Source organism: Trachemys scripta, chromosome 7 (genome assembly GCF_013100865.1).
Source record: "Trachemys scripta elegans isolate TJP31775 chromosome 7, CAS_Tse_1.0, whole genome shotgun sequence".
NCBI lineage: Eukaryota > Metazoa > Chordata > Testudines > Emydidae > Trachemys > Trachemys scripta.
Window position 1 is genome coordinate 20,008,314 of NC_048304.1, and position 17,943 is coordinate 20,026,256.

The following is a 17,943-nucleotide window of genomic DNA, read 5'->3' on the forward strand; positions in this document are numbered from 1 at the left end:
ACCATAAGTTTCTGCCTGAGTTTCTGTAAAAGGAGATATTGCTTCAGAAGTGAAAAGGGAGAAATGAGATGAACAAGTTGACAGGAAGGGGAACCATCCTATTGTCCTTTTATTTTATTTTATATTTTTTTCTCCCTCTCGTCTCCCTTTCCTCTACCCTTCTGCTGCTGATACCCTAGTCTCAATTTTTCTGTATTTTTTTTTCCAAATAAATTTACTAGTTCTATGCTCGGTCCCACCATACACAGGGATATAGTGCTCCCAGGGTGTGAACCAAAGGTACCTTCCACTGAAATATTCAGTTACAGTTTGATTTGTTTCTGATATTTATCTTCAGAGGAATTCAGAGGGGTCACCATTGTGGAGCTGATTAAGAAAGAGGGAAGCACCCTTGGCTTAACTATATCTGGTGGTACAGACAAAGATGGAAAGCCAAGGGTCTCAAACCTGAGGCCAGGAGGGCTGGCAGCAAGGTAAGAAAATCTGTGTGGCAAGTGTTGTATGTGGATGTATTGAATACCTGATATGTATAAGGACAAGTGAGTTGGCTTCGGAATATTTTTTAATGGTACCATGAGATGTCAAGTTATTCATCTCATAAGAAAAGCCTGTTGTTCCATTCAGAGTTATTTCCTATGATCTATGCAATGATAACGAAACAACGTTTTAGAACAGGTTTTGGAATGGTTAAACAAAACCAGTTTCTGTGGTTTCTCTCAATCCCATCAGTTACAAACATAAGTGGTTCCACAAAACCCGAGCAGTTTTATTTTTTAATGCATCTAAATAGTAGATTACATCCTGGCTAGGGTGAGTGAATACACTTGGCCTAATTCTGAACCAACTTGAACAGTGGGCTTAAAAGTTTAACTCCAGCGCTAACATTGTCATTGTAGGATTCAACTAGGAGACCATGGAGCGGAGTGGGGGAGCAGACATGGTGAAGGAGAGGAGAAAAGGGGGGGAAATAATAGAATTTTGCCAAGAGCAAGCAGAAAGAGGGGAAAAAAAACAGAGCTTGTCTTGTTTGCTGGAACTTTCTCCAGATGTTGCACTTGACATTGGTCTGTTTTTTCCATGATAACCTCTCACAGCGGGGTGAGTGGCGTGGGGGGAAGTTGCAAACACGTATTTTTCAATTATTATTTGCCTGAATCTGAAGGTTTGCCCCTAGAAAAATATTCGATGGGCACATTTTCCAGCCAAGTGGAAATATTTCCTATTCCTTTTGATAATATAGCTAAGATTGGTTAATCTTTGGTGGCTTTTTTAAACAAAATTCTCCAGTAGAGAAGATGTCCCAGGCAGACCATAATGGAGAATCTTATTGTTGTTTCTTTTCAGAAGTGATCAGTTAAATGTTGGAGACTACATCAAGTCAGTGAATGGGATTAACCTGATTAAACTGCGGCATGATGAAATTATAAGCCTGTTGAAGAATGTAGGAGAAAGGGTTGTACTGGAGGTGGAGTATGAACTGCCCCCAGCTGGTGTGTGTCTCTAAGATAATGTTACTTTCTTTGCTTGACTGTCTCATTCTGTGATACAGATGGGATTTGTTTGTTATGCCCTTTACCAAAAAGAATGTTTAATGGGGCAGCATTATGTTCTGTCTTCATCTGTCTGTGAAACATTGGTAGAGGTTGCAAATCCACTCTGCAACTGCAGTTAGTTCTCTCTCTTTCCAGCATAGTGGGTGCCTGCTCATGCACACTGGCTGGAGATGGCTGATTAGATTTCTGTTGGCTTGCTGTGACTTGGCAGCAAATCCCTGATCTGCATCCCAACGCTACCTCTCTCTCTCTCTCTGTCCCCCCCCCTTTTTTTTCTTTTGTGTATCGTGGTTATAGGAAAGTATTCAGAATCCTAACTACCCAATTAATACGCCTCTCTGCTTTCTCTGTTGAACTGTATTAAATGTTGTTTCTTCTGCACACTTCCATTTGCTACATGTCTTCAACAGAGAGGCTGAAAAACTATGTTCTGTAGCTAGAGGGTCTTAAACCCAGAAGCAGATGAACCAGCTCAGATAAAAGGAGGATTATATTATGAGGGTTGAAATTTTTTTTGGCTTAATAATTATTATTAAGAACAAAGCAATAATGCAAAAAAAAAAATCTTGGAAAACTCATTCATTGAGGCCTTTCCACCATAAGAATGATACTCTCAATATTGACGTCCGTCCCCTGTGATTTCCCTCCCATCCCCAACCCCCTTCCTTCCCCCCCCCCCCCAAAAAAAACTAACCACCAAAAAAAATAAATCTTGAAACAAATCAACCTAAACCACAAAGGAAAAGTAAATTAATAAAATTAATCCCTCATTCTACTGCGCATGCTCATCCGACATCCCTCTAAGGGCTTGGCTACACGTGCAAGTTACAGTGCAATAAAGGAGCCCTGGGCGCATTATCTCACTCCCCATCCACACTGGCAAGGCACGTAGAGCGCTCTGACTCTGCGGCTACAGCGCGGCTGGTACTCCACCTTGGCGAGAGGAATAACGTTTGATGCACCTTGGCTACAGCGCCCGGGCATCCATGTGAACGAGGTGTTGCATTACTGCACTCTGATCGGCCTCCTGAAACATCCCATAATCCCCTTAAGTCAAGTGGCTCCTTTTGTCATTGTTGTGAAATCGGCTGCAGGAATGCGGAAATGCCCTTTCAAAGCTCTGTTTCGGAGAAGCCGGCTGCTTATCAGCTCCGAGAAAAAGCAAACCTTTATTGTTTGCTTTGAGTGAGAGAGGTGGTGGGGGGAGGGGGATCTGAACTTACAAGACAGCATGCTGACACTCTCAGCACCCCAAAAACCCACTCTCTCTCCCCCCCACATACACACAACACACTTCCTGTCACACTCCACTCCACCCCCGTTTGAAAAGCACGTTGCAGTCACTTGCATGCTGGGATAGCTGTCCATAATGCACCGCTCCCAATGCCGCTGCAAATGTGGCCACGCCAGTGTGCTTGAAGCTGTCAGGGTGGACAGACTGCAGCACTTTCCCTACTGCGCTCTACAAAGGCGGGTTTAACTCCCAGCGCTCTACATCTGCAAGTGTAGCCATGCCCTAAGCTAGTTGGGTTAAGACCCCAAAGTGAGGGAGAGTGGCGGGGAGCACCATTAATGGTAAAACGAATACACTTCTTAATGGCTGCACATCAGAGAATGGACATTTTTGTTCTTCCTCATTCACTGTACTTTCTTGACCTTAAGTGGAGAGTATATTCAGCGTAAAGTTCCTGATTTTCCCCTAGGATCTGTTTAAAGCATCACTTCCATTTTTTCCCCTTCTAAAAGTCAAAATATGGTGTGTGTGTGGGGGGGGGGAGAACATCCTCATTGCTAAAAGGTTGGCTTAGGATTTTTTTATTTTTTAGGTCAGCAGTTGACTGTGTTGGTGTTTTTAATTAAAAACATCATGAACTTTGCATCTCTATGACTGAGGCTGCTGGCTTTTGAATGGCACTGAACACCGTGAAACTGTTTTGAGATATGGCAGGGTTTCACTTCAATGTCAAAGTATTAGTCTAGGCAGATTTGGGGAAATCTAGAATATAAATGCTGTATTTTAATGCTATTTTGGGTTACAGGCATCTTTCTCCTTTTTCCCTCTGCATGTAGCACCGGAGAGCAGCTCTGGCATTATTCCAAAGACCATAGAGGTGTGTCTATACAAGGAGGGCAACAGTTTTGGCTTTGTGCTAAGAGGTCAGTGACTTCTCGGAGGAGGATGATAAAGACTGGATGTGCAAAACATTGGTTGGGGTGCCTCTGAGAATGCGGGAACGAAAGGGATGAGTGAAAATTTGTGTTGAAAATCTTGTATGAGAGACAAAACTGTGCCTTGAAGTACGTACTGACCAACCTTCAAGGACTGCTGGCTGACTATCCAGAACCGTCTTTGCTTGCAAGCTTTGTCAGCTATTAAATGAAAAATGTTTCTAGTCCCTCAACACCCCTATTAAGACAATAAAGGTGTTCAGCTCTAGAGATTAGTTACTAATGGCTTTTCTGGTTTTGCTCTAGGGGGAGCCCATGAAGATTGGCACAAATCCAGACCATTAGTACTCACCTACGTAAGGCCAGGTGGCCCTGCAGACAGGTAATGCTCATCTGTCTCTCCTGGGTATTTAATTACGGCTTTCAATGTAGAGGTCTTGTGAAGTTGTAGCCATAGGATGGCTAACTTGATATATCTTGGTCTCCTGTAGGGATGTCTGTTATGCCTAGGAGTACCTCTTCCAAAATGATCACTTCATTAGCTGAATGTAAATCTCTCAAGGACCACAATTGCTATGATAGAGGGTAACGCATTAAGGGGTCTGAGGCAGATTCTTTATTCTCATACTGCTAATTAAACACGATGGACATCAGACTATAAATACCCTAAACTATTGTCCAGGGGAATGTTCGGATCATGTTTGATCAAGATTTGTACTGTATTCTGCCTCTGGCTTTCTGCAGGGAAGGGTCCTTGAAAATCGGGGACAGGCTGCTGAGTGTTGATGGGATTCCCCTTCACAGCGTAACTCATGCCGATGCGCTGAACATCCTGCGTCAGTGCAGCCAGGAGGCGCTCTTCCAGATTGAGTATGATGTCACCATTATGGGTAAGGACAAGCAAATTGCGGGGGCTGAAAGAGTTGCTCTGGGATGGACTTTTCAGTGGGTGCCTGGGAGGTTGAGTACTTGATCTTAGGGGTTATGCCAACTGCATTAGTTGATTTCTGTGGGGAATCACTGAGTAAGGTACTTCTCAATATAGGAATGGCAGAGTCTGGCCCGTGGTTGGTAGAGCTCTGAGTAGGTTTAGATGATAGAGGAGTTGAAATACCTGGAACTGCTGATGCTCTGTTTTCATCAGTGATGGCAATAGTGGCTCATTTTATGAGAGGAACTGTTTAGTGAAGACAAGGCCACAGACAGGAAGTCCCAGGGGCTGGGACTGAAGAGGTACAGAGAAAGGGGCTGTATGGCTGTGCAGCAAATGCCTGTAGTAAATCTGGGCAGGAGACAGACTAATTGACTAATGGATACTGGACATGGACATATTTTAGTTCGGGAGCTTGAACATGTCTGTTTGGGGAGGTTCAGTTTCAGGGGTTTTAGTTCAGATCAAATTCTAATAGAAACAAGAAGTGGTCAATGGAAACTCCCAATTAAAGAACACCTGCTAGAAAAGGACAGAGGGTGAGGAGGGATTTCTAAACAATTTCCTTGAGGGTCTGAGTTTGACCATGGGGGAGGGGTTGCAATTAGCTGCTGTATAACAACTTAGAGCTGCTCTGTAACACACACGTTACTTCAGCAAGCTTAGCTAATGAATTTAAAGTTACCAGAGTCCAAAGCTGTGTTGGCTATGGAAGCTCAGTGAGCTGTGGTTAGATTCTGATGCCATGCACAAGTCACAATTATTTCTGGAGCCTTTTCTGCCAACCCCATGTACCAGGTCAGCATGTCTGGAGCCAGCAAGAGAAGAGGCTAATGAGGTCAGATCGTTTCCTGATTTGCCAGCAAGGTAGGAAATCAAAGGTGGCTGCAGTCCAGAGAGCATTAATGAGTTTCTCAAGGAGAAAAGGATTAGAGGGCTAAAGAGCTGTTTTCCCAGTTGAAATCTTTTGAGAGCTTTGCACAGTGTGTTTTGGGTCATAAGAAAATGTCTCCAGAATTATTCACTCATTAGACAGAGAAACAAAATGTCAGAGGGTTGGTTTTTTGTCTGTTCCTTCCCCCCACACACACACACACTTTCTTAAAATCTCTCTTCTCCCATTCCTGTTTCTCCTGCTTCCAACCAAAACTCCTCACCAATAAATACAGTCCACAATCGCTCCTCAAGAGAGACCCGGGACTGGAATAGCCAGGGGTGTTGCATCTCTACTGTGACTTGCATTGGCAGAGGTGTGTGAAGGAAGCTTGCACAGTAGTTACCTGCCCTCTGCCCGCCTCTGACCACGTTTCAAATGCAGTCTCACTTTCATAGTTTACTATCTAGTGCCACAAGGTTTTTGAGCCCCGTAACAGGGTGGCATGCCCCTTTAAGGGCCAGATGCCTGGAGCCAGCCAGCCCAGGTCATTAATCAGATATGGCTATGAAAGGAGTAGATGCTCCTTATAAAGAGCTGCAGCAAATGGCTGGGAAAAGAGAGAATCTGCAGGCAGACCCTTGAGCAGGGGAAAAACTCCAGGAAGGAAGGCTCAGGGGAGCAGCCCTGTGGCCACTGTCCTGTGTAAGGGTCAGAGAATTGAGAGAGAACTTAGCGTGAAGAAAGCCAAGGACCTGCAGATGGCAGAGGAGACGTTTGCTAATGATCTTTTTGAGTGCTTCGGTGAGGGAAGGCCAAAGGAAGCACCTTGTGTGCTGTCCTGAAGAAGAGAGAGGGAGCAGAGAGAGAACCCAGGAGGCACAGGACTTGTATTAAACCCAGAGTGGGTGGACATTGTTATTGCCTTCTTTGAAGAAAGACTGAAGACGTGTCGAGTGGGGAAAAAATGTGGCAGACTCGGGGGTGTTTTGAGTTACATTAATCAGAGTGTAGTTTGTCTTTGAGACATGTAATTAGTTACCCCATGACAAGGGTCCTCAACCCAAGAAAGTGTATTTCAGGAGCATATGGATTGACATTAGGAAGGAGGGGAAACTGAGGCTAGGTTCCTGTGGGGAACCATCCAGGTATGAGGGGGAACCAGAGAGAGGCCTGACATGGAATAAGTCCTTTCCACTGTTTCTGTGGTGCTATGTATTGCTCTAGTTTATTTGTAGTTTTCTGAATACTAGCAGTTCCAGAAATCTCAATAGGGAAGAACCACTCTCCATTAGTTGTTGCTATTTTTCAACTGTCTGTCTGGACATTCAGGTGGACTGAATTAAGGAATGTTCTGCAGAATGGAATGCTTGTGGAGAGCTTCCTGACTCCAAGAGTCTGTGCAAATGCAAACAGCTAATAGTGGGTGAGAAGCAGGCTTTTAAGATACATCCCTGGTTCATATTTTGTGTAGGGTTGGTGGTTTTAAAACCTGACTTAGTCACACTAAGAGAGATCAGTTCAACTCTCTTGCATTTCTTCATAACTTTACACCTAAATATTAGGGTTGAAGGAGCATAGAATAGTGGTCTGACTTTGTACAGCCAATCTTAGCCGAGTCTATCTATCTATCTAATCTATATCTATCTAATCTAAAACATATGGGACAGTTTTTCCATAAAGAGTTTTTCTAATCCCATGGAAGTGGAATCATGATGTAATTTCTTTGCTTTTGTTGTCTGAGACTGGAAGGACAGAGCTTTTATTTATTTATTTTATTTTATTTATTTATTTTATGGGAAGCACAAAAATGTGACTTCTTATTTTAAATGTTGCGGTTTAAAGAGGACAGTTCACTAGCCTTCCACAAGGGAAGTGGGGTAGGAAAAAGGTGTGAGACACTAAAATATGCGAGCGAGCTCCTGCTGCCACTAGTCCTGTGGATAGTAATGTTTGTTCCTTCATTTTTGATTGCTTCTGAGCATCATTGTACATAACTGAATGTGAAATTATTTTAACTCTTTATTACCGTAATCCAAATACAGGAGGGGAGATGATGCTATTTCTAAGCTTCCGTCCGTTGGGCAAATTCATTTTTGATTGGACTAGTGTTTTACATTTTGAGGTGGGGCAGAGAAACCATTAGAAGTCCCCTCTCTTCTGCTCTCCGTGAAGGCAACAGTCTCCCCACAGGAGGTGCATGTTTATAAATGTGCAACCAATGTGCTGTGAGGAACTTCTGTCTACAGAGCTGGCAAGGCTGCCTGTGGCTCGGCAGATGCTGGCTTCGCCCCTGAAGCAGGATGGAGCATTTTTAGTTATACTGATTTAAAGTGAATTAAAAATGAGTCTTTAATTGTCCCTCTGTGGTTTTTCCTTAATTTAGTTTTTACAGTTGCTTACTTTATCGCATGTTCCTCTCACACTGGTTAACTCTTCCTGAGATTGTTTTGGTCTGAAAGGAGAAATAACCTTTAATTCTTTCAGACAATAATAAAGGGAAAGTGTGTGTTGGGAGTGTGGATTTCCTCCCTCCCCCATTCAACTGTTAGTTCCTAATTTGCTCCTGAAGTAGGGTACATGGACCTCCAAGGGGCCAGAATGAACATTGGCAAATTTAATAATTTGTACAGATTGTATCCTCCATATGAGGATATCAAAACCCCTTCAAGCATTCCATTAAATAGTCCCCATTTTACAGCTGGGAAACATAAGGCACAGAGCAACTGAGTGACTTGTCCAAGGCCCTACAGCATATTGGTGACAGAGCTAGGAATAGACCCCGGAGCTCCTCACGCATGGCCATTGCTCTAACCACTAGGGTTTGCTCCCTCCAGTTGAGATGGCAGGAAGAAGCTGAAGTGCCTCGGGTACTTCCTGATACTTCACTGGGGCCATGGAGATCCATTTGCCTGGAGCAGTGAAGCAAATGAACTTGGACACTGATAAGCTGTCTGGGAAAATGTAAAATATAACAAGTGTTGAGGACTGACTGCTGTGGAGTGCAGGTATTGTTTTGATTGCTGTCCTTCATAGGAGCCCAGTCAGTAGAAGGTGCTGAGCGGATCTTCTGAATCATAGCATTTCCCAGATGCACTGCCAGTTTGCGTTCCTGGTCAGCACTGCCCACTTTTGAGAGCAGCTGGGCTCCATACAGCTCCTCCAAACGCAAGGGAGATTGCAGTAGAGTTCCATTGCCACAGGACTTTCCCACCTCAGCAGAGGTTTCACGTGGAGGAGGGAAAATTGGCAGGGACTATGCTCCAAGGTTTTTCACCAGTGGAAACCTGGGTGGAACTGGGCCGCACGGTGTGCTCTTTTAACTGGTGCTTTCATGGTTAAATTGCTCTCTTAGCTGAGATTTTTCAAAGCTATCTAAGGAGTTAAATTGGACTCCCGTTAAAATGAATAGGAATTCAGTGTCCAAATCCCGAAGGCAGCTTTGAAAGTCTTTTGCCCTGGTATTTACTGTAGCATTTATCTAGCAGCAGCAGTAGCAAACATTTTCCTGTGTCAACATTATATTTCATGGGCTCTTCTAAAGCAATATGCAGCATTTAAATAGTGACTTTGTAAATAAGCTGTATCTGCTGCTGCACAGGGCTGAAGGCTTTTAAGATTGACTCACAGTTTGGGGAAGCTATCTGCTGGAGAAGATGAATGGACTAGAGGGTTGCTGTGTTCTCTACCCTCTCTCCTTTCCCAGCTGCCTACCGGCCCACTAACATTAGTTGGAGACTACAGTTCTGTGTGACTCTCCTGGTGAGACGACAGAGAGAGACTAATGTCCTGCACCATTAAATGAACCGGTGACTGCTCTGCATGAGCTGAGTAGTGGCAGGGTCTGTCTGGCCTTCAGGGGTGACCCATGAAACTGTATAAACTTACATGAACTCTGAGAACCGAATGAATTTACAGCTGACTTAGTGTCAGTAAGCAGGAAGCTCTGTAAGGAGGTGCATTTGCAGCATGGGACATGCCTTTTCTCCCTGCTCTCCTCACAGTGCATGCTTGGCTGCCAAAGCATCTATCCATAGGGAGTTTAACAAAACTGGGAGGGGATCGAGAGCTACATGCAAAACAGAGAAGAAATGCTGTAGGGCCTCCTACGTATGTGATTGAGGACAAGGGTCTTGGCTGACAAGTTCTCCCCATATTTGTGAAACGTTTGTATTGGCAGACTGAACTGAACGAAGAGGACACTGATTCTGTAGCATCCATGAACTCATCCCATGAGTAACCTGTCAGCTGGCAGCCGGTTATCAAAACTGTGTGTGTGTGTGTGTGTGTGTGTGTGTGTGTGTGTGTGTGCGCGCAGCCTGCTGTGGTCTGATTTGGGATCCTTCTCCTCCAGGTTGACAGGGAGGTGGATTCATTGTACCTAAACAACCTTGATGGTGTTTAACGCTTTGTTTTTGCGGGAGAAAATTAGGGTTTATGAGATTGTTGGGAACAACCTAAAGGTTCAGGCAGCTCTTAGAAGCTAGTGCTGGGCTGCCCTTGACAGGGTCAGGGGTTGGGTTCAGTATGGACAAGCGTGGGAAGGATTTGGCAGCATTTGTGAACTGTTAACACCTCTTTGAATCAGCTTGAAGCCTCACCAAGGGCCTTTCTCCTGGTATACTTGAACCAGTGCTGAAATTCATAAGGCCCTGATTCAGCTCCTCATGAAGTCAATGGGAGCATTTCCATTCATTTCAGTGGCAGTTGTATCAGGCCGTAAGCACAGATGTTTATGACAAAGGTCGAGGAGTAAGGATTTGTTTGGGTGTTATCCATACCAATAGGGGCTGTGTCAGCACCTGCCCTGTATCCCCGAGTGCTTCTGTGCTGTGCAGTTTTGGCTCAGCAGCCTGCTTACTGCTGCAGTGGCCTCACCCTGGCTTCCCTCAGCCTGGTTACTCCTTGCAGGGTGACACCAATAGCCCTTCCGCTCCCGCGTTTCCCCCAAACCGTCTCCCCTGCACTGTCCAGTGCCTCTAGCTGGATTGTCACAGAAGTTACGAAGTTCGCTGCCTCCGAAGAGACAGAGCACACACCAGCCTGGTAGTTTTAGCTGAGGACTTCATCCTTCAGCTGAACACACAGCACTGCAATGGTTTGGTAATGAAACGAGTCCGTTTATTAATAAAGAGCAGAGATTTACATGAGAAGTAAAACCAGAAGAGACAGCTACGGGCACAAGTAAAACGCAACAAAACACGCTTTCTTCTGGCTAAAACTTAACTTCAGCAAGTTGCAGTCTTTGTCTAAGCAGGTTTCTCGCCTATAGTCGGGCCCCAGAGATTTCAATCCCTTTGGGTGAAGGATCTGCCTTTCTCAGAATACAAGAGTTCTGGCCTCTTGTGTCCCATGAGTTATGGATGCCAAAATGCCTGATTCTGCTTATGTTTCCTAAAGTCTATTGTCTGTTTCAAGAGCCAGGAAGGCTTCCTGGGGTGAAGGCTTCGTCCTCCATCATAATAGTTAAGCGGTCTTCCTGTCCCGCCCCCTGCTCATTCAGCTTGATGGCTTTGTGTGCCTTTTACGTAGCTGTACTTCTCATTGTCCTCTGCGATACTACCTGGCTCCAATTTACCTTGGACACACTGGAAACCAGGCAAAACAACATTCCTTTGTCTAGGAGAGGCTGGGCTTAGGCGCCTCTTTCCAAACACCTGTTAAGAGCATATTTCCAGCACACATCTTTAGGCACTGCCTGTGCATCCATCATTCAATTAATATTCATGTCCTGTGTGTTACCAGTTTGCATGCGATACCTCACGTGACACCTTTTAGACACAGATTGTGACAGCAGTGAGCAGGGGCAATGAGTGTGTCAGCCTGATGTGGATAATGGTATGCTGTGCCCTCTGCCATTTGGCACGGAGGGGTTCCCTGGATCACAACTGGATCATTTCAGAATCTCAAAGATTTGCTTCTAGAGAGAGGGGAAAGAATGAGGGTAGAAAATTTTCCCCCAAGCTGGCACACCCATTCCTATCAGGAGATGGATGGTTTTGTGCCCAAAACAGGGAATTGGGGGTCAGAAGGCCTCTACTAGTCACATCTTTGCTACCAATTGACTGACTGTGTCCTTGCATGAGTCGCTTATCTCAATGTCTTTGTTTCCCCATCTGTAAAATGGGGACTGTGATACCTCCCTCCCAGAGCTGCTGAGAGGTTTCGTTGGCCATAAAGCGTTTTGAGATCCCTATGTGAAAGTCCATATAATAGTGCGAGGTATTACTTGCTTTACAGGGCCTTGGCTCCTTTATCGATTAACTAAATATGACGGGCATTAGAAAAGCTGCTGTGTATCTTTAGGCTGGGCAGCAGTGGGCTCTGTTCTGTTAGCTCAGCAGTAATGGACGTATGGCCCTTGGGGGACACTTGAAGGTTTGAGTTGGATATCTCTTAAGCTCTGAGCCTCCAAACAGCTGATTAAACCTGTGTTGGCTTGTGAGAGACTGTGAACTGGGCTTTACTCTGATCTGTAGTGGGATTGGTGTTACGGAGTGCAGCGCCTAGTCTGCCTTGTTTTACTTATGCTACACACCTGAAATGCCTAGATGACTAATTTTTCAGGGCTTCTTTACTGTCCCGCTCTGTTGCTGCCACCAGCATCTTCTTTCCATGCCTGAGGAAGGTGCTGAAGTGCCTAATGCCACAGTAACATCTCCCTAGTGCCGAAGGGATGCATAGAAATTGATTCAATCATGTGTGCATTCACTTTGCCTGCTGACTTTTCTCAACAATTCTTTTAAATTAGTTTTGAACTTAATAGCCCTGTGCTAATTGCTCTCTACTAATTGTGCTAAATTGCAGGTGTCTGATCCTAATTTTGGGACAAGAGTAAATTGTCTTTCCCTAGCACAATGACATAAGTTTGAATGGCTGGTCTCTCTTCAACTGATGTTTTTTTAAAAATGAAGAGAGGGCAATCCCTGGTCATTGTCCTAGAGGTCAGCAGCATGTGGTGACTCAGGACTTGTTTACACACACAAGTTTGCATCGGTTTTACTAATGTTATGTGTTTAAACTGATTTAGTTAACTCTGTAAAACGTTGTGTGGAAACTTTGAGTGCATTGCCCGGTATCTCAATGAGAGTTTCCTGGAGATCTCTGAGGCAGATTCCCATGAAGTGAGGGAGTCAATCAACTGCCTGTTCTGCCACTCAGTCTAGGCATGTGGTGGTATATGCATCATATAGACACAAGCCTGCTTTCTGAAACCTTCCTGCCCCCAACAACTCCAGGGTAGAGAAGAGCTCCTAGTATGCGTCTCTAGCCTCCGAGTCGTCCTCTGCCTCCGGGCCCCCCTCATCCAAGATTTCCTCCTCCTGGCTCGGTCCACTCTCAACTGGCATGCAAGCCACCGAAGTATTCACAGCGGACTTCGCAGTGGAGGTGGGGTCGCCACCGAGTATCGTGTCCAGCTCTTTTAGAATCGGCAGCTCGTGGGCGCAGCACCGGAGCGGCGGTTTGCCTCCCGCGCCTTGTGGCAGGCGTTCTGCAGCTCCTTCTCTTTGACCCTACACTGCAATGTGTCCTGGTCATGGTCATGGCCCCTTTCTGTCATGACGTGAAATATGTCTATAGGTATCGTAATTCCTACAGCTGGAGCGCAGCTGGGACTGGACAGCATCCTCTCACCAAATGCTGATGAGGTCCAGCAGCTCAGCATTGCTCCAAGCAGGGGATCGCCTGATACACGGAGCAAGCATGGCCACCTGGAAAGATGCACTGAGACGACTGCACACATCACCGAGCAAACAGGAAGGAGACTTTCAAAATTCCCAAGGAGTTTACGGGGTGGGGATGACGATTGGTCACCTGAGGGCAGGGCAGTAGAGTTCAAACCAATGACCAGAGAGGCAAGAACAAACATTGTGGGACACCTCTCGGGGCCAATTACAGTGCTGTAATCGACCAGGGGGTCTACACTGGCCCGGCGGCACTGTACCCCCAGCGCAGAAGGGGATACAGTGTGCGCCTCTCGTCGGGGTAGATTTTTTTACGGCGCTGCAACTGCGCAGTTTCTGCACCCTAAGTGGTTTGGCAGTGTGTAGTGGCAGGTTTGGCAACCTTGGGAGTTGCAACACAGAAAGCTGCTTTACTGCGCAGAAACTTGCTAGTGAAGACCAGGCCTAACACCCGCAGGCTGCAAAACTAATATCCTAAATCCCTCAACCCAGATGGCTTCGCTCTAACCTAGAAGGTACCTTGGGCAGTACCTCCGTTGTTTGTACTCACCTCTCTCTACGACCAAAAGGAGCTTAATGTCATTGCTCCTTTCATTGCGTCCTAAAAGAATGTGTGACACACTAATTGACACTAACGTGTTAAAAACTATTTTAGCTCGAATCTTGTTCAAACCAAGCTTAAACCTGGCTCCCCATTAGGAGTAAATAGCCATTGTGAACAGGGCCTAACCGAGATCTAGAAAACTGAAGCTCTGCACATCTCCTGGCAAAAGTCCAGGTGATGGAAACTTATGCTCACCTAGGCCTGGTCTACACTGGGAGGAGATCGATCTAAGTTACGCAACTTCAACTACGTGAATAATGTAGCTGAAGTTGACGTACTTCGATCTACTTAGGTAGATCGACGGCTATCGCTCTCCCGTCGATTCCGCTTCTTGCTCCAGTGGAGTACCAGAGTCGACAGGAGAGCACTCGGTGATCAATTTATCGCATCTCCGCTGGATCAATCGCTGCCCGTCGCTCCAGTGCGTAATGTAGACATGTCCCTGGTTGTCCAGAGAGTGAGTGTCTATGAAATCACAAGGAACAGCGACACTTCTGAGACCCGCATCAATGTGTTACCATATATCTGAAAGCTGGAGTGAGCCCTGTCTTTTATTGCAGTCAGATAATATCAGCACTTTAGTGCAGAGTACGTGTGGGCACACACTGTAGAAGAGAAAAGCCTTGCCCAGAATAATCAAGGGCCTTGGAGGCACCAAATGCAGGAATTCTCAGAGGTCATTCTATTAGCTTCTCTTTTGAAGCAGATGACTGACTTTACGTGAAGCTCTCCACCTACTCACATCCCAGAGTGCTGGGGAGGGTTCCAACTCTGGCTGTGGACTGCGTAATGTTAAAACTTTTATCTGCTTCATAAATCTTGCTGCTTTACGATGGCCTTAGGTTATCTCAGATGGGGGAGAGGGGACCCTTATCTAGGTAGTCAGATGCCTGGTATCCAGATTTTTTCCCCTCTCCTCTTGAAATAGTCGGCTATGAAAGGGAGTTAAGATACACCTCTACCCTGATATAACGCTGTCCTCGGGAGCCAAAAAAATCTTTCTTCGTTATAGGTGAAACCGCATTATATCAAACTTGCTTTGATCCACCGGAGTGCGCAGCCCTGCTCTTCCCCCCGCCCCCCGGAGCATTGCTTTACTGCGTTATATCCGAATTCGTGTTCTATTGGGTCGCGTTATATTGGGGTAGAGGTGTATTAATGTGTGTGTGTGTGTGTGTGTGTGTGTCTGAGCAGGCACAGTCTCTAATACAGCATCTGATGGTTAGTTATAATGAAAATACATTTGCAGACGTGAACAAATGACAAAATTTCCTCACTCCTGTCAGGTAATAGGTAAGTCTGGGTCTTTAGCCCCATTTTATAGATAAATAAACTGAGTGAGTCAGAGATGTGAAATTACTTGTCCAAGGCCATAGAGGGAGTCTGTGTCAAAGCCATGATTACTGAGGAGTTCCTGGCTCCGTCTTGTGTGCAGACCCACTTGCCTGTCTCTCCATAGCTGGTAATGTAGGTTTCTATTCTCTCCCTGGGTTTCTTTGTACCTTTCTAGGAAGAGAACTAGTGCATTGTCTCTCCACTCGGCAACCCTGTCTAACCTCCCAGGAGGCAAACGTTGTGGCTTGCTTTTAATATTATTGATGTAAGTATTACATGGTCTTAGAGTACTGTCTGGCCTGATCTTATTTCATCAATGTAGCAAAAGGTGGTCATGTGGAAACTGGTGAAACTTTGTAAGAGAGTTAGATCCTATTACCACATCTTTGTTTAGACGCTGCAGAGCTTACGTATTGACACAAGAGGAAGTAAAGGTGCAGCAAGGGGCGGATACTGAGAACTGGGTATTTAAGATTCCATCTATACTGTTGAACGTGCAAATTGCCAAGTCATTGCCTTCCTCGATACTTTATAGTTGGAAAACTGAAATAGAACTGTCTTAAGACTCCATGCTATTTTTGTTTTTCAGATACTGTAGCCAATGCTTCCGGTCCATTACTAGTGGAAATAGCCAAGACTCCTGGATCTACACTAGGAATCACTCTGACAACAGGCACACATCGGAATAAACAGGTCATAGTCATTGACAAGATCAAGCCAGCCAGCGTAGTAGACAGGTATGAACCCGAGCAAGATGGCAGTGTTGCACTTGTCTTCTCTGCTGCTTCCTTTGTACCCTTTTAGTTCGATTCCACTTCTCCCCCATTTGAAATGCACTACTTTCTAGAAAAAATGTGTGGTTTTTAGTGATGTCCAAGGATTCTGTGCAAAATTGGTGGGATTAAAAAAATCTCATTGGACTTTATTCCTCAGGGACGAAAATTTGATCCAATGCATATGAGAATTGAGCCCAAATATAAAGTCTACATCTGAATATCTTCAAGCCTTGAGATGCTCAAACATATAGAGCTGATGTTTCTGGCATGAGCCCATTTGTTAGATACACTTTATCGCTTTATGCTGGGGTATAGGAAATACAGGCCTTTCTGCAATCATAGGTCATGATTAGTGTAATAGTCTTGTCATTGAATTCCTTCACTGGCTGCCAGGATTTAATATACACCTGAAACTCGGCCTGTATTCATAAAGAAGCTGGCTGGGTTTTCAGCCAACCTATCCTGCCTTAGCTGTGGGTGCAAAATATTAGAAACTCGTAGGTTTTTGATTTGGCTTCAACTGAACCAATCCAGACTTGATTGTCACCCTTTGAGTTTTTGGCTTCATTTGCTAGAAGCTGGAAATTAAAGGGGAGAACAGAAAACTGAGAAGAAAACTGGTTCACGTGAAAGCCCTGGTAACCAAAATTGCTGAATTTTGCCCAACTCTAGTCCTAACTACATGACGCAAATCTGTGCTCTTAGATAATGGTCTGTGTCTTTTCTCTGCAGATGTGGGGCCTTGCACATTGGTGATCACATCCTCTCCATCGATGGCACCAGCACAGAGCACTGTTCCTTGTTAGAGGCCACTCAGCTCTTAGCCACCACTTCGGAAAATGTCAAGTTGGAAATACTCCCTGCTCACCAGAGCAGACTCCCCCTGAAACCTCCAGACACAGGTATGTACTTGCAGTAAGAAGTCAAACCTTGTTTGTTTTTAATGCTGATGTTTTATGTGAACCACGGTACAGATATTACATTGGATAGCTCCAGGGAGAGACATCTGGAGAGAAAAATAGACATTCTGCTGAAACACATTGGATGAGATGAAGTTTGTCAAGTAAACGAATAGAAAAAAGTGATTAGCTCTAGGCTTGTATGGGCACATTGGATTTGGGAATCCATTGCCCTGCAGCATCACAAGCTGTGCTAAATTCACATCCTTAGTACTGTTGTATTAATTTAGATGGAATAAAAGGGCTAAAGGTGTTAACATAACCCACTTACTGTTTAACATTAAACGCAGGTTTGGTTTACAGGGACTTTACCCTTACTTACTATTGTGGCAAATATACTATTAATGTTCATTATTAATAGGAAAAACAGTTAAAGGATTTGAAAAATAAAGTATTAAGTAAGGCTTTATATTTTTTTTATTTCAGCTGGAGTTTAGAAGAAGAAAAACCTTGTTTGACAGTGTTTTAGATGGTACAAACAGGTTATTGGGTAAAGGAGAAAAGTTAGTTGAGATAGTCTGGAGCTGCCGTTGTTGCTGCTTCTGTTAAAGTCTGATTCCATTTTATTGTAGGTAGCGTTTGGGACTTAGCTGGAGCTGGTAGAGGAGGTGATGTTGTTCCTTGATAATGTTCCTTTTGCCCTGTTTGGTCAGGACATCCTAGGATGATGATGAAGAAGACCTGGGCTGATGAAACCTGGGCCTTAGCAGGTGTTGGGCCTGGCAGTTATGAATGGTGAAAATGGCTTAATTTTCTTCAGTTTTTAATTTGTTGTTTGTTGTTTTTAAGGACTTATAAAGGGAATGGTGGGTGGAATAGCTTATTTTTGTCATTTTTGTTTATTAATTGGGCTAAACATTTGAGATTAATTTTGATTTATTTTTGGTGTTACTTTTTTTGTTTTTACTAGGTATGATTTTAACAGTTTTCTTGAACTATATTAGTTTTTTGTTTAGATTAATTTAGGAGGTTTGGGGGGAGGGGTCATACTTTTAAACATTTGTTTTAGGTTGTGATATTTTTATGAACTTTATATATAACGCGACCGATATAACAC

At 44.6% G+C, this 17,943-nt stretch overlaps 1 protein-coding gene across 4 annotated transcripts in view; it reads left to right on the plus strand.

The window, feature by feature from the left end:
- Window positions 1-17,943, plus strand: part of GRIP2 (glutamate receptor interacting protein 2) — a 461,595-nt gene that overhangs the window by 386,287 nt on the left and 57,365 nt on the right. For all 4 annotated transcript variants that reach the window (XM_034774988.1, XM_034774985.1, XM_034774987.1 and 1 more), the window contains exons 3-9: window positions 338-473; window positions 1,345-1,490; window positions 3,624-3,710; window positions 4,029-4,104; window positions 4,467-4,612; window positions 15,741-15,888; window positions 16,660-16,829. In XM_034774988.1, the coding sequence (XP_034630879.1) occupies window positions 338-473; window positions 1,345-1,490; window positions 3,624-3,710; window positions 4,029-4,104; window positions 4,467-4,612; window positions 15,741-15,888; window positions 16,660-16,829 (909 nt within the window). The remainder of the gene's footprint in view (window positions 1-337; window positions 474-1,344; window positions 1,491-3,623; window positions 3,711-4,028; window positions 4,105-4,466; window positions 4,613-15,740; window positions 15,889-16,659; window positions 16,830-17,943) is intronic.